The 16,157-nt window shown below is 37.0% G+C and overlaps 2 protein-coding genes across 2 annotated transcripts; one reads left to right on the top strand and one right to left on the bottom strand.

Moving 5' to 3' along the window:
• The first annotated feature begins 3,977 nt into the window (after window positions 1-3,977).
• On the top strand, window positions 3,978-5,851 carry LOC122056015. Its single transcript, XM_042617750.1, has 3 exons — window positions 3,978-4,928; window positions 5,024-5,165; window positions 5,256-5,851. Exons 1-3 carry the CDS (start codon window positions 3,978-3,980, stop codon window positions 5,822-5,824), a joined length of 1,662 nt encoding a protein of 553 aa, XP_042473684.1. The 3' UTR covers window positions 5,825-5,851.
• A 270-nt stretch (window positions 5,852-6,121) lies between these two features.
• Window positions 6,122-14,614, bottom strand: LOC122056017 (shaggy-related protein kinase eta-like). The gene is made up of 12 exons (XM_042617751.1): window positions 14,422-14,614; window positions 13,330-13,416; window positions 13,178-13,237; window positions 12,817-13,089; window positions 12,666-12,740; window positions 12,521-12,577; window positions 10,977-11,117; window positions 10,834-10,884; window positions 10,653-10,748; window positions 9,118-9,201; window positions 8,900-9,001; window positions 6,122-6,695 (listed from the first exon to the last, which is right to left on the bottom strand). The coding sequence occupies exons 1-12, from the start codon at window positions 14,533-14,535 to the stop codon at window positions 6,600-6,602; spliced, it is 1,236 nt and encodes a 411-aa protein (XP_042473685.1). The 5' UTR covers window positions 14,536-14,614; the 3' UTR covers window positions 6,122-6,599.
• Window positions 14,615-16,157: the final 1,543 nt, after the last annotated feature.

Here is a 16,157-nt window from a genome sequence, read left to right as displayed (position 1 = left end):
TGGGAAAAAATGAAGAGAGGGAAAGTGTGATGAGAGAAAATGAGGAGAGAGAATGTGATGAAAGAGAATGAAGAGAGAGAAAGTGTGATGAGAGAAAATATGGAGAGAGAGTATGGTAGGACAGATTGAGGAGAGAGAAATTATGATCAAAAAATAAAGAGAGAATGAAGAGAGAGAAAATAATGAGAGAAAGAGTGTGTGAGAGAGAATATAGAGAGAAAATGGTAGAGAATGTGTGATGAGACAGAATGAGGAGAGAGTGTGTGATGGAAGAGAATAAAGAGAGACAAAATGTGATGAGATAAAATATAGAGAGAGTATGGTAAGAGAGATTGAGGAGAGATAAAGAATGATGAGAGAGAAAGTATGATGAGAAAATGTGATGAGAGAGAAAGTGTGATGGGAAAAAATGAAGAGAGGGAAAGTATGATAAGAGAAAATGAGGAGAGAGAGTGTGATGGAAGAGAATGAAGAGAGAGAAAGTGTGATGTGAGAAAATATGGAGAGAGAGTATGACATGACAGATTGAGGAGAGAGAAAGTATAATGAAAAAGTGAGGAGAGAATGAAAAGAGAGAAAATGGTAGAGAATGTGTGATGAGAGAGAATGAGGAGAGAGAGTGTGATGGAAGAGAATGAAGAGAGAGAAAGTATGATGAGATAAAATATAGAGAGAGTATGGTAAGAGAGATTGAGGAGAGAGAGAGAAAGAATGATGAAAAAAATGAGAAGATAATGAAGAGAGAGAAAATAATGAGAGAGAGTGTGTGATGAGATGGAATACAGAGAGAAAATAGTAAAGAATATGTGATAAGAGAAAATAAGGAGAAAGAAAGTATGTTGAGAGAGAAAATGTGATGATAGAATGAGGAGAGAGAAAGTATGATGAGAGAGAACAAGGAGAGAGAGTGAAATGAAAGAAAAATTGAACAAATATACTAAGGGTATTTTCGTCCAAAATTTAATTCTTATTCCCATTCCATCAAAAGCCAAGGGAGGGGGTGAGTTTTATCCATACCCAAATTTTTGGATTTCATTCCAAAATCTTGATTCCATTTCCATTAACCAAACACAAGGTTTGGGAATGAATCAATTCCCTCATTCCCAAACCTCTAAACCAAACGTCACCTTTTGGACGAAAACACTCTTTATATTTGTTCAATTTTTCTTTCATTTCACTCACTCCTTGTTCTCTTTCATTATACTTTCTCGCTCCTCATTCTACCATCACATTTTCTCTTTCAACATACTTTCTCTCTCATCATTCTCTCTCATCACACATTCTCTATCATTTTCTCTATGTATTCTCTCTCATCACACTCACTCTCATTATTTTCTCTCTCTTCATTCTCTCCTCATTTTTCATCATATTTTCTCTCTTATCATACTTTTTCTCTCCTCAATCTCTCTTACCATACTCTCTCTCCATATTTTATCTCATCATACTTTCTCTGTCTTCATTCTCTTTCATCATATTCTCTCTCCTCATTCTCTCTCATCACACTCTCTCTCCTCATTCTCTCTCATCACACATCTCTACCATTTTCTCTCTATATTATCTTTCATCACACACTCTCTCATTCATTCTCTCCTCATTTTTTCATCATACTTTTTCTCTCATCATATTTTCTCTCTCCTCAATCTCTCTTACCATACTCTCTCTCCATATTTTCTCTCATTACACTTTCTCTCTCTTCATTCTCTTCCATCATACACTCTCCTCATTTTCTTTCATCACACTTTCTCTCTCTTCATTTTTTTCCATCATACTTTCTCTCTCATCACATTTTTTCATCATACTTTTGCTCCTCAATCTCTCATTTTCTCTCATCACACTTTCGCTCTCTTCATTTTTTCCATCACTCTTTTTCTCTCATCATATTTTTTCTCTTCTCAATCTCTCTTATCAGACTCTCTCTCCTCATTTTCTCTCATCACACTTTCCCTCTTTTCATTTTTTTCTATCACACTTTTTCTCTCATCACACTTTCTCTCTCATCATTCTCTCTCATCATATGTTTCTCTCACATTCAACTTACTCTTCCATCTAATTTTTTCTCTTATTTTCCTCTAAGGGTAAAAAAGGAAATTTAAATTCATTCTGATTGAAAATATTAAACTAACCAAACATTATTTTTAAGAATGATACCCAAGCTCATATCCATTCTCATTCCACAATACTATGATACTCATTCTCATTCTGATTCCTAGGAGAGAACCAAACGCCACCTAGATCTCTAATTGATTAATAAGCAAAATTTTCAATAATACGTCATAACTTAGTCTCGAACTCTAAATTATTGATTGATTAATGAGAAAAATTTCTAATAATATATCATAACTGAGTCTTAAACTCTAGACCCTGATTGATGTGTCTGTGAAAATTACTAATAAATTTTGAAATTATTTTTAGTAGAAAAACAGACACTAATGTAATTTAATTTTGAGCTTCACTAAATTAATTGAGAATTAGTTAGAACATGGTCAAGATTCCTAGTAAAATAGTGAAATAAAAAGTCTAATTTAGTCAACTAAATCTTAATTGTCACTACATAATAACATAATAGTTAATAAGCTATTTTTAAGAATTCTCCATAAAATTATTAATATTATTATATATATAAAAAGTAATTCAACCACTTAGAATCATTCCCTTCTATTCTCTTATTATTTTGTCTTTTATTTAATGTAACAAATATATCTCTAAAATATTAGTTACAAAGTAACTCATTAAAAAAACAAATTGGCTGTCAAACTCAAAATGTAATGAATGAAGGATGAAGATGTAAAGTGGTCCGAGCAAAATAGACATGAACAAGAAATGTGGGGTTGGATTTAGAATAAAGTCATTGGCTTGGGACACCAACATGCTCTATAAGAGTTCACAAGCACTTTTGAGGCCCAACGGTCAGATGGCAATGGTTTGTTTGCTTCCTATTCGTGCCCAAACTTGTTGTTTGTCTTCTTTTATTTGTCTTTTAATCCTTTTCTATCTAAAACTCAATACACATGCACATCAAATTTCACCCTAATCTATTGTTTACTTTGAAGGACGTATGTAAAAAATTAAGAAAAGTTTTCCTTAAATAATTTTTTTTCACTATTTATTTCATACAAATGGATGGATTATGTATCCTCCGTACTATTTACTTGTTCGACGGTTGGATTGCTAAATCCATCTGCGGGTCAATTTTGAGATTTTTTTTCTCCATCAAAATTAGGCGGAAAGTCATGATCTGTCCTGGCAAGGGAGCAACTGAGGGGGTCGAGCGTTGTGTCGATTTACACCGCATGAGTAAACAGAGCCTAAAGGCAAAATAAAAAAGGTGAATTTATTCTTATTTGCATTTATATTGTTTGATATATAATAAGAGTTTAGCTCATATTAAAGGTGAAATTTATCATCCAGACGATCCTTCCATGATTGTCCTATACCATTAGAAGGGAGTATAATAAAAAAATTAAAATAAATTATCATACGAGAGAATATTTTCGCTAGGAATCAATCCTTAATTCTATAAATTTATAATGCGATTATTCGCTATGTGAGAGGGTGAGAGTTTAGCATTTAGAGAAGCATGTTATTGTCAGTCCCCACTGGCATCAGCATTACTCGTATTGAATGAGCCCAGACTGCGAGGAGACCAGCCGGGCAGCATCCTGCAAACTTACTCCAACCAACTGCTGATTCAATCAAGGAAACTCGTGCATTTCTCCCACTCTCCAAACACTTGTGACTGCACATGCACCACCACCGAACAAACACCATGTAGCTTCTTCCTCCCGGGTAATTCTCTCTGTTTTCCCCCAACTTCATGTGTTGCTTGGTAGTTTCTTCGTCGATGTCTCAGTTTGTTACTTCTTCGATGAAGCTTTCAGTTTCCGTCGTGCAGATGAAGAAATGAAAAAAAGGGAAGAACAAAATAGAGAGATCGAAGCGAAGAGGTCAGTCGATTGCTTGCTTGAGGTCTGAAGAAGATGAGCACCAGAAAAAGCAGCCGCATGCAGCTGTCGGAGATTTCCCAGGGAGCTAAAAGGTTGACCCAAATGGTCTGCTCATTGTTCAAGGCCCGGAATTTCGTTGGCAGGAGCAAGCGCATCCGCGATGGTCTTGTGAAAGATGCCTCGCGAGCCAAGGGGAAGTTGGAGACGGAGAGAAGGCTCGGAGTAGAGGACGGTGAGCAATTCGGGAGTCGCTCTTGGAGGAGCTGCTGCCATGAGGAGGAGGTCAAGAAGGTGATCAGAGAGAGCTTGCTTCTGAGCTCCTGTGACGATGAGAAAGCATATTCTAGCAGATCATTAGGGTCATACCTCATGAGCGACGAATTCAGCTCTTCTTATCGCGAGGCGGAGGAAGTATTAAGGATCAAGAATTCGCGACGACCTCAATCAAAGGCGGCGAGCCCCAACTTGATTGCGAGACTCATGGGCTTGGAAGAGCTCCCTGCGACAGAGCCTGCTGCCGATTCAGCTGAAACCAAACCCAAGAGGTGCGGCAATGCACCGGAGCGAGTGACTCTCCGGAGCATCATCGAGAGAGAAAAGGCCGAGAACCACGATGGCTCAGGTTTTTCAGATTCTTTGGGGAACGAGCTCCAAGAGAGCTTGAAAGACATGACGCAGTTGCTTGAGTTTGAGGACGAGGAAAGGCCAAAGGAAGTAGCGATCTTGAAGAAGCCATCGAGGATGAGCCGAATGCATGTCTCTGCAGATTGTAAACAGAAACTAAAGAGGGTCGATGGAAGGCTAAGTTCAGATATTCTTCCCACACACCATCGATCTTCTCGGAAAGTCTCGGCGGCTCCATTGCCTCAGGCCATGAGAACTACGGCAACTGCAAAGAGGGGCATGGAGTCTGAGAGAAGTTTAGCAGCAAATAGTTCCACAAATCCTGCAAAGAAAACAACTGGAGTCACACCAGCTCAAAAGGTTAAGTGTGTTTTAATCTCTCCCTTTGCAGGTCGATCAAATTCTTAAGCATTGTTTTGAATGTTCATGAGATATGCCTGCCCTCTGTTCTGTAGACCTCGAGTCGGGAAGAAGAAGGAACCAGCCCTTCCAGCAAGAAACAAGACGGCGATGATGATGAACCAGTAATCAATATTTCACCTGCTGTTGCTGAGGCTGCTCAGCAGAAACAGGAGAGCTCGAAATCTTTCAATCACGGTACGCATGACCGCATGCATTCTCATAACAAGGATTTCTATATTTAATAAAATAATAATAAAACTCCTTCGTCTTCCTTTTCTGTAACAGAGCAATCCAAGAAAGATCCGAAGAGCTGCTGCTCTGGCAAATCCATCAACGTCGACCTCAGCAACGCCAAAAGAGGCGAAGTGAATCATCTGGAGAACTTGCTCCTCAACTGCCACTCCTTCCTGCTCCACGCTCGTGAGCCGAGCATTGATGATGAACCAGCAGGCGCCGCCAACAACTCCGCAGAGGCCAAGTTGTACCTGAGTTGCGCAGAGGAGTTGTTGCTGCGCAAAAGACGATATGATCGGGAGTTGCTGACCCACCACCCTCTGTCGGCAACTCGCTCGTCGGAGGGCGCGTTGCCGGTAGGTGACATGGTGGGGTACATCTGCGAGCGGATCAGGAAGCTTGGCGATTACAGTGAGCTTGGAGGTGGCGATGCGAGGGACGGTCTTTACGTGAGGCTGGAGAGGGATCTGGAGTGCAAAGATGTGGCGCTGAACGCCGTGTGGGACGAGGGGTGGAGGGAGGGCGTGGGGTGGGAAGCGGCGGCGGAGGTGGTCGGTCGGGTAGAGCAGATGGTGGTGACTTCGCTGGTGGAGGAGGCGGCTGTGCAGTTGATGAAGTGAAATAACAGGGATGAAGATTTGGCTTCCTTTTCCCGGAATTTCATGTCGATGTATGGAGAGAGAGGTGGATTCTCAAGTGACTTTTCGATCATCCGATCCAATTTCGATATTTATTGCTCAAAAATAAAATCCAAACAAAACAATCTCCAAAATTTAAGTGTAAAAAGTGGTGATGTTAGGTATCTCTAGGCGACAAAGTGAAATTTTCTCCGACAGAAAAGTTAAGTTGTAGTAGTTGAGTGTTGGCCCTCAGTATCTCAACCAAAACCCTACCAAACATCAAACTCATAATTCAAATGATCTAGAGAGCATGACAAGCACATGCCACTAAAGAAGGAAAAACAATTACAGAAGTACAAACTATGCATTACATACACGCTCGTAGATTTGCAAGTTCCAGTTCGAAGCCCCCTAAACAACTCTGGATGGAGTAGCACATTTGCTATGACAGAAACAAGAGAGAACAAAGATACTGCATGGAACGCTGCTATGCAGCATTCAGCTACAGGGAAACAACATTGGAAACGTACCTCCACCCGTACCTCTAGTCATATATTCCACTGCTTGGAATCATCAGTTTGATTAGCATGATGATGCCAAGTAAATCACGGTTCGTCAAGCCTGAAAAAAGCTCGGATAAGAGTCCTCCAAACAGTCCGAAAGCCACAGTTTTGTTAGCTTATGTTGATCGTGTGAGTTGTTTCCTAAGCTCCCTCTTGGCCATTATCTATTGAAGCTTTGTATTCTGGGGATAAGAATTTGGTGATCTTCAGACTTATGTGCCGGCTGGATGCAAGAAGCTAATGCTAGATTGTCGCTTCATGTGTTCTGGAATCAGTCTGTTTATGAGTTCTGGTGATGCTCCAACTAACTACATAAAAGACCAAGCATCAGGACAATAACCATTAGTTTCAAGCCTTTTAAAGTATATTTGTAGACATTTTAAATGCCTAATTGATACACATCTGCAGACTTTGGAACCGGATAATAAAATATCAATATCAATTTCATAAATTATAACAAACAAATTTGCATTAGGCCAAGTCTGATTAAGAGTTATAATAAATCGATCTACAAAATTCAATGCAAACAAATAAGGAAGCTTACAGAAAAAGATCCCTCTAACCGAAGCTCACAATTTTAAGATAATACTGATCTTTTTGTGAAGCTCACAATCTTAAGATAAAAATTAGAACCTTCCATGTGGGTTTGATTCCAATCTACTATCCAAAAGGATAGAACCAGTGTTACCTATGTTGTTAGCACGTCCATGTGGAGTTCTACTGTGGGTCCTTCAATGTTTAACAGTGCAAGTGTTATGTGCAAACGAAAACCTGCTAATTCTCGAATATAGCACCGATTTTGCTTCCAAGGGATTAATAAGAGGATGCCTAGGGTGATTAGCGTTCAATCAAGGTGAAAAGAGTTGAAGCGTAATTCACCAGAATTGGTAGGAGTTTAGTAGCTAGGGCTTGGGTGGTCAAGTCAAGTCAAATGCAACTCACCCAAAGTGGAATAAATGGGATATGGGAATAGTAGGGTTAGGGTGGAGTTTTGATATCACACAAGTTAAGGTAGGATTTTGATTATAGGAGGTGGATTTACAATTTTTCAAAGTTGAATAAAAGCTTTTGATAAGTCTTCTAGCTGATCAGCCTCTCTCCCAATCTTCTTTCCGTGTAGCCTTAGGCTTGCTCTTATAGGTCTTAAAGTGAGTACAATGCCAATGGAAGACAACTGGAAGAGATGAAAGAAAACTCATGAGTGTGAACAACTTATTCCTCATAATGATTTCTCCGTACCGATGAGACAGAGATCAAGCACCCTTTGGATTGCTACTTTCTTCAGCTACATGCATCACATCTGTTGGCTAATGCTATTTATGGGTAAGTTTATCCATAACAGAAAGAATATTTATACTTAAAAATATTGAAGAAAAGAAAGAATCTGGAGAGGAATCTTGAGAAGCCTCTTCCTCTTGATTAGGACTTCTCAATAGTTCATCTTCACAATGGATTGACTTTTTTTTTAGAGGACAAATGTCTCTTAAAAGTAAGGGTGTCAATTCAGTCGGGTCGGGTCGGGTTGGGTCGAGTTGTTTTTTTTAACCCAACCCAAACCCGACCCGAACCCGAGTTCAACCCAAAACCCCTAAACTCGAACCCGACCAACCCGAACCCGACCTGGATAACCCGAAAATCCAATTCAAAACGACTTTCTTTGGGGGCTATTTTCTCTATAATTCTTTATTTTTATCTCAATACTCCAATATTATCATGCAAACATGATATTAATATACATAAAAACATCTTAATTTTCAAAATAAAATTTGATTTAACCCAAAAAAATCCACTAAACCCTATATTTAGGTCAACCCGGGTTAACTTGAACTTGACCCGACCCAACTCAAAAATTTTTAACCCTCCAACCCGAACCCGAAAATACCCAACCCGAACCTGATTTTTTTCAAGTCAACTCGGGTTAGGTCGTCGGGTCAGGTTCATTTTTGACACCCTACTTAAAAGCAACCATTGAACCAAAAGATGTATTCTTAATCATGAAAAACTCAGAATTAAAAAGAATTAAAAATAAAATAGAATTATATTTTTAATTAGAGTTTTATAATTTTTATATTAAAGAATTAACACAAATAGCAATCAATACCCTGAAACTAGTCCGTTATTGGATAATGTAGTTGAGAGCAAAGATAAAGATTAAGATGAGTCAGTATAGATAGTTTCAGGATACAATTCTAAAGATTTGCCAAGTACAGGCAAACATGCAGTCTAGCAAGATGTCCAGAATATGATTTTTGGGCATAATTGATTCAAGTTATTAATTATCAATTATTTATCTTCCATAACTGGTATATGGAGCAAGCCATCTTTCTCCAATATAGAAAACTTTGACATTGCAGTTGTGTGAGTATTCAAAAGTCATGAAATACATGATGCAGCCATGCAGGTGCAACATTGCACTGATAACTCAGTATAATATATGCAAAAAGGATAAAATAGTGTATCAAGAAAAAACAAAGTGTTGACAAAGTCAAGATAGAAAAACTTGCATGCTTACTTCTTGCTTGAAGTTAAAAAGAGGAGGAAGAGGACGCCCATTTGGCAATCGTACATTAGATTCTCGTAGCTCATCAAAGAATGGATGTGCACATGCTTCCAGCTGGACAAAAATAGGTCAAGAAAGGTCAAGAGCAAAGGCAACCAAGTGAACCAACTATCTATGTTTTCAGTATACAGTCAGTTGTTTTGGCATGAAAAGTTGGGGAAAAGACTTACTGCAGAGCTCCGAAAATCTGGGGAGTATTGAAGTAGGCGTGAAATGAGATCTATAGCTTCAGGAGGCATTCGCTTATGGAAAATCTGCAAATCATGTTGTGTCATATATTTTGTCTTCAAAATAAAAGTTTCATAATGCATAATATTGTCAATTCCCAAATTCATTGAAACTAAAAAACTATTAGCAATTTATTTGACAAGAATTATTGAGTCTAGGAAGGTAACAGGAGTAGCTCTAGGAAGTCCATGTTGCAGAATTGCAAAATTTTCAAGCAGATAAAAATCACATTCTTTACAACAACAACAACAACAACCAAGTCTTTTTCCACTAGGTGGGGTCGGCTGTATGAATCCTTTTACGCCATTGAGCTCTATCTCCTATTATATCATCATCTATATTTAAATAAATTTTAACTTGTTTTATTATTGCTAACCAAGTCTTTTTTGGTCTTCCTATTCCTCGTTTGATATGTATGTTTATCATAGTTTCACATCGCCTAACTAGAGCATTTATTGGTCATCTAAGTGCATGTCCGTACCATCTTAAACGTGTCTCTCGGAGTTTTTCCTCAATAGATACAACTCCAACTTTCTCTCTAATGCTCTCATTTCTTATTTTGTCCATCTTCGTATGTCCACACATCCACCTTAACATCCTCATCTCTGCAACTCTCATCTTCTGCTCATGTGCTCGAGTCATAGCCCAACATTCAGCTCCATATAACATAGCAGGTCTAACTGCGATTTTATAGAACTTACCTTTAAGTTTAAGAGGTACTTTACGGTCACATAAAACACTCGACGCTCCCCTCCATTTCATCCATCCTGCTTGTATTCTATATAAGACATCTCTCTCAATCCCTTCATCATTTTGTAAAAATGATCCTAAAAATTTAAATCTCTCGATTCCGGGCAACTCGTCCTCTCCTATCTTAACAATTGTTTCATTACTTCTAATATTGCTAAACTTAAATTCCATATATTTTGTCTTTAATCTACTAAGCTTAAAACCTTTCCTTTCTAGTGTTTCCCTCCAAGATTCTAGCTTAGCATTTACTCATTCACGTGTCTCATCTACCAAAATAATATCATCTGCAAACAACATGCACCACGGTGCTGTGTCTTGATCCAAAATCACATTCATTGGATCAAAATAATGAGCAATGGTATGTACTAATAATTGAAGAGTATAGACTACAAGCTTAAGTGTGTCCAATCAAAATTCAGCTTTATCTGAAGCAAGAGGTAAATTATGGATAACAGCAGACCTTTTCCTAATAGCTTGAGTAATGGGTCACCAACAAAGGTATCATCATGCACCAGCATGACATGATCTACATCATGATACACAACAATTTAAGTGTATGTAAAAGAAACACCGTATGAGACAGCATTCAATCTACCTCTTCCAGTTCACTAAATTTCAAAAGTATGCCAATAGATTAGTTAATGCTTAAGGCAAGTTGAAAATCTCAAAAAGATAGCTGCTGAATTGACAAAAAGTCAAAAGTCATAAGAAAGGGTGTACAATTAACCTTGTGCCATGGGTGAGCTTTTATCTGGGGAAATCTAAATTCTGTGTAGTTAGGATTCATGCACCGAATTTCTTCTCGGGTTGGGGTTCCAAGAACCTGGATCATAGAATTTAATCAATTGATGCAAATTTTGAAAAGGTTGCTTCCCAAATTAGAAACAGAATGAATCCATGAAACAAACCTTGATTATCTGGACAAGCTGATCAACAGCACTTTCTCCAGGAAACAATGGCTGACAAATATAATGAAGTAGAATGATTAAAATTGGTTATCGTATAAATTTTTATTGATGAGAGTATATCAATTCAATTCAATAATGCGTACCTGGCCAAGTAGTAACTCAGCAAGAACACAACCAGCTGACCAAACATCAATCGATGTCGTATATTCTGTTGCACAAAAAATGAGCTCCGGAGCACGGTAGTAACGAGAACAAATGTAAGAAATATTTGCTTCACCCTTAACCTGGTAAAATATTGAAATAAGAAAAAAGCAGGAAATTGAAGAGACGTGTACAAGAAGATAAATGGAGGACATATTTTATTATAAAAAAGGAAAGAACTAACAAAAGCCACTATGATTGAACTGTAATGATTAATCCCTTGGTACCCCACTATGTAGGAGCATCACCTATAACATGTTCAGGAAATTAGCAAAGTGTTTCAATAGGGGCAAACTGTGTGATATGTGTGACTTTGAATCAGGAATATGTGACCAACCCAAAGCTAAACTGATTGGGATATGACTAATAGAAGAAACATTCACTTTATGAAAGATCATTCTTGCATTACTATAATAATTGTAATATTTCAAGAAAAGGAACAGTATTGGCATAACAAAAACAAGTTTATGCCGATACATAAATCCAGAGATGCCTTGATGGAAGGCAAAGTTAAATGTATGTAAGTTACCAAAAGTTTATTTGCATGGCCCTAAAAATTGAAACTAAGGTCTTCAAAACTGTATAGGTGGTTTATAGAAGATATGGATGCCTCCATCAACTCATAGCACACGGCTGTAACTTTTATATCACTTCAATAAAGCCTGCTGCTGTGAAATGGCATATATTCCTATTTTGCACAAAATGGATAGAAATGCATGGCACAAAAGTAAGAATTTATACTTGCAAAAAAAGCACAGAAAATGTTTATTGCAAAGAAGTGGTTGGCTGGAAAACATGCTCATGGAGCCATCACACATGATCCTATTGTATCAGAGAAGAAGGCAATCATTTTAAGATAAAAGCTTTTGTTAATTTGCTTGGTTTCTTATTCTACAAACCACGTATCCCTTCAGAAAGATACGTTATTAACTACAATTTGAATTGGCAATGGATCAAGTTGTGACACCATCATTTAGCGGTTGATTTAACGACCCCCCAACACACACACACACACACAAGAGAAACACAAAACATGAACTCATGTGCAATTTGGAGGGAACAAGCCAAAAAGCTTTTTATATATGGCTTAAGTAGTTGAAACAAAAACATCAGGCAAAACATTGGCACCACTGTCCCAGTTTATGGCATCAGTTTCCATACTATTTAGGAGTTACAACATTAAAGCATCATGGAAAGACCAACTCCTAATGAAGACTAGAGAAACACTAGGCTCTATTTTGTTTCTTCAGTGGTTCAGTGCAGCTGGAACTATTATATACCACCTAATACAAGTTGTTTTAGGTGTACAAAACCCACCTGTTAAGAATGTCACTGTCCTATTCATGTTTTTAATTGTGTTTAAGAAGCTGGTTAGCTTTTGCTAAGGAATTACTATAGCAAGTCATGATCACCCAAGCAGTCTAAAGTCTCAGAAAATACTTTCCACGGCTTCAATGACACATGTATAGTTGAAAGATAAGCATACCAGGACTTTTGCACTTCCAAAATCACATATCTTGATTTGATGAGTAAGTGGGTCAACCTGCAGAATGTACACGAAATGTAAAAGGAACATAATTTTACTCAAATAAAACCAACAATTTCATGTTAGTTAAAGTCGTGAAACCAACCAGAACATTTTGTGGCTTTACATCTCTGTGGCAAATTCCAGGAACCGTATGGAGATAAGCCAACCCTCTAAATATCTGCACAAACTATCCAAATTTACTATCTTGCTCATATGTCCACAAAGAGTAGTCAAGAAAAAACTGGCAAAATAACCTGATATGTGTACAATTTAACATATATAAGTGGCATCCTGTGGTTGACACTGCTGTAATGCCTTAGGACACCGTACAGAGATTCAGGTACATATTCCATAACTAGGTTAAGGAAAAGCTCATCTCTGACTGTCGTAGAGAAGAAACAGTGCTTGAGAGAGATCACATTTGGATGATCCATGGAGCGCATCAATTGCAGCTCACGGTTTTTGTATCTCTTGTCCTGTAAAACCTTCTTTATGGCGACTGTTTCTCCTGATTCCAAGCATTTAGCCTGGCAGAGGAACCGTCAGAATCTAGAGCAACACAATCGACAATAGCACCAGAAATGTAGTGCAATATTTGCAAAAGAAAAAAAAAACCTGGAATACAATTCCAAAGGAACCACTTCCCACAACACGCTCTGCCATGTAACTAATGGTCTGTATGCCAAGAAAAAAACAGAAAAGTGTGAGCTAAAGAAGAAAGTTAAGGTCTCACTTGATATGATAATACAAGTACATATGCACATAACCTGCTTTTGTTCCCCATTCTTGCCTCCAATTGTCGTGGAGATGATATGGCCAGTAACTGGCTCACTAACCTCAACAACAGATGATTGCTGCAATAAAGTGGGCAAGAGTTGTCTAAGTGAAAACTGCTAATAATTATTGCAAGGAAGTTAAACATGAGAAAGACAAGATTCAGTATGCTAAAAATGCTGCAAGAGGCAAATTGACCATTAACTAGCCATTCTACTTATTCGTTCAAACATTAAAAAGGAAAAATAAAATGAAAATGAATAGCACTGCAGTGAGCAAATAGGAGAAGTAATGTCAACAGAGATAACATCAAATAGGTTAACGCGTACAGGATTGCAAGTGAGACAAGCAATACAAGGTGTCAAGGGAGAATAAATTATCAACCTTAACCGCAAGCAAAGTCAGATGCATTGTCTAGTAAGTGAACAGATAGACAACATGCAACGAAACGTAAGTGTTCTATGTGAAAAGTACAGAATCAGGAGAATCTATCACACAAATAGAACCGATTCTAAACATAAGAACAGGTCACAAACCTTAAAAATGAAATAAAGCCTTGAATTTCCTTCCGCCTGGGACTAATACCCCAAACCTTAAACTCAACAAACATAGAGGGGAAAAACGTCTAACTGATCCTACCGTCTCTGATATTTGAGTCCGGTCCCCATGTCCTAACAAAAGGAGCACATCGAGATTCTAGACCAAAGGAATAGCACGGGTCCGAGGAGGAGATCATCGGAGCACAATCAACAAAAATAAATAAGCAAATGCATCGCCGCAGCATAGATCCGATGCGAGAATCGCAGCTTCTCGAGCCTAGGTGAATATGAGACAAGGAAACTAAACGAGCCACCAATTCCTCAGATCGACAACCGATACTAAAAACAGCTCGAACCCAATCTGCCATCGAGATCTGCATAGGGGAGGCCCAAAAATCCCTCCAGCGATCGATCCCTGGACGAGATCAAAGATGATCCGAACGGAAAACGAAAGGGCGAGCTCACACTTCATCCGAGCGCCAAAAGCAAAAGTGAGCAGACAGGGGATAAGCATAAAAACCGAGATAGGGGAAGAGGGAGGCGAACCTTGTTGTCGTCGGCCATTTCCGGGCGGTGAGGCGGAGCGAGCGAGAGGGCCGGAGCGATATCGTGGGGCGGCGCCGGCGGGGGTTGGTGAGGTCCCAGAGGCAGCGACGCCATGTTCTAGATCGGAATCGGTAGTCTCATCACATCACATTCTCTCTCGTTACTCTTTTCTCCGTGGTAATTGCCGCAGTCTAACTCCATTATAATAATAGGTAAATTTATTTATAGATTTTAAATCTTTAATTAAACTTTTTATAAATCTATATATAATTTCTTTTCTATGTACAAATCTCCCAATCTAATATTTAAATCACTCTCTAAATTTTTCTGTTCATAAATACTAAATTTAAAAATAGATAAAACTTTTATAAGACTGAACTGATGAACTTCTCAATTTATATATAAGAAAATTTATAATTGATGGTCTAGATTACCTCTTCTCTAATTCATGGTATATAATTTCCTTCAATATCATAATTCCAAAACAATCCAGCGATATTTAATTTTAATCAAAATAGTTATGATTATTAATTTCATTCAAAATTAATAAATCAAAATACTTTAATCTAATCCTACTTTATCAACGGAAAAAATGATTATCAATATTTTTTGTTTATATTTTAATAGCTTGATTATTATAGAGAGTTACTTTTTTAAAATGTAAATTAGTTTTACTATTTACCCGTATCTTTTGGGATCAAAATTCCGTTTTTCTAGAAAAATATTAATTTAAGGTAATAATTTTTATTATAAAAAATGGATAGTAGGTGCGAGGAGCAATTAAATTAAATTAGTGCATCAATTAATTAAAAAATTGGTTCAGTTAATTTAAAATTTTGATTTTTAAAATATTAATTAGTTCAATCAAATTGATTTAGTTTGATTTTAAAAATTCAAATTTATTATGTCCGATGTGAAATTGAAAATTTAAAATCTCTAATTCTCTAATTCATGATCTTCTTCTTTTAAATTCATTTTAATTATTTTAAATTTTAATCAATTTAACAAATATTTTATAGATCCGATTTGCTCAGCTTTTATATAAAAGTTCAATCAATTCCGTTAAGTTAAAAAAGTCAATTTATTCATTTTTTTTATTTAAACAATCCGGTCAATTCGATCGGTCATTGACCCATTTGTCACCTCTAACATTATGTGATGAAAAATTTAATTGGATATTGTTTAGATAGTAGAGATCAAAATTTAGCAAGTAGTTTACTATTAACCGGCTAGTGTTAATTTGTATTTAATATGGTAAAAAATATTTAGTAAGAGGGTGTTTGATTGAGCCTATAAGCTCTCTAAAACAGCTTATAAGCTGTTTTGGAGCTTATAAGCTATTCAAATTTGTTTGGTAATTTTTTTTTTCAAACAGCTTATAAGCTGTCAAAATAAGCTATTTTAGAGCTTATAAGCTATTTTTAAAAAAGTATGGAAGACCCTACTTTTTTAAAAAAGATCTTATTTTAATAATTTATTTCTCTAAAATATTCTTATATAATTTCATAAATCCCCATCTTATCCTCCATAAATCTTTATAAGTCTAATATCTTTTTATCTTCGCCGACTTTTCTTTCAACGTTGTGTCATCTTCTCCGCCAACGTCTCTTTCTAATTTTCTCTCCCCCGGTGCAGAAATTCGTTCAAAACTCTCTATTAATAAAAATCTCAAAACCCTCTATTAATAGTATTATATCAAATTTAGTAATTTTATTAATAAAAAGATCTTATAATAC

The sequence above is a fragment of the Zingiber officinale genome, chromosome 3B (genome assembly GCF_018446385.1).
Source record: "Zingiber officinale cultivar Zhangliang chromosome 3B, Zo_v1.1, whole genome shotgun sequence".
Classification (NCBI taxonomy): domain Eukaryota; kingdom Viridiplantae; phylum Streptophyta; class Magnoliopsida; order Zingiberales; family Zingiberaceae; genus Zingiber; species Zingiber officinale.
This window is presented reverse-complemented; position numbering and strand designations above follow the sequence as displayed.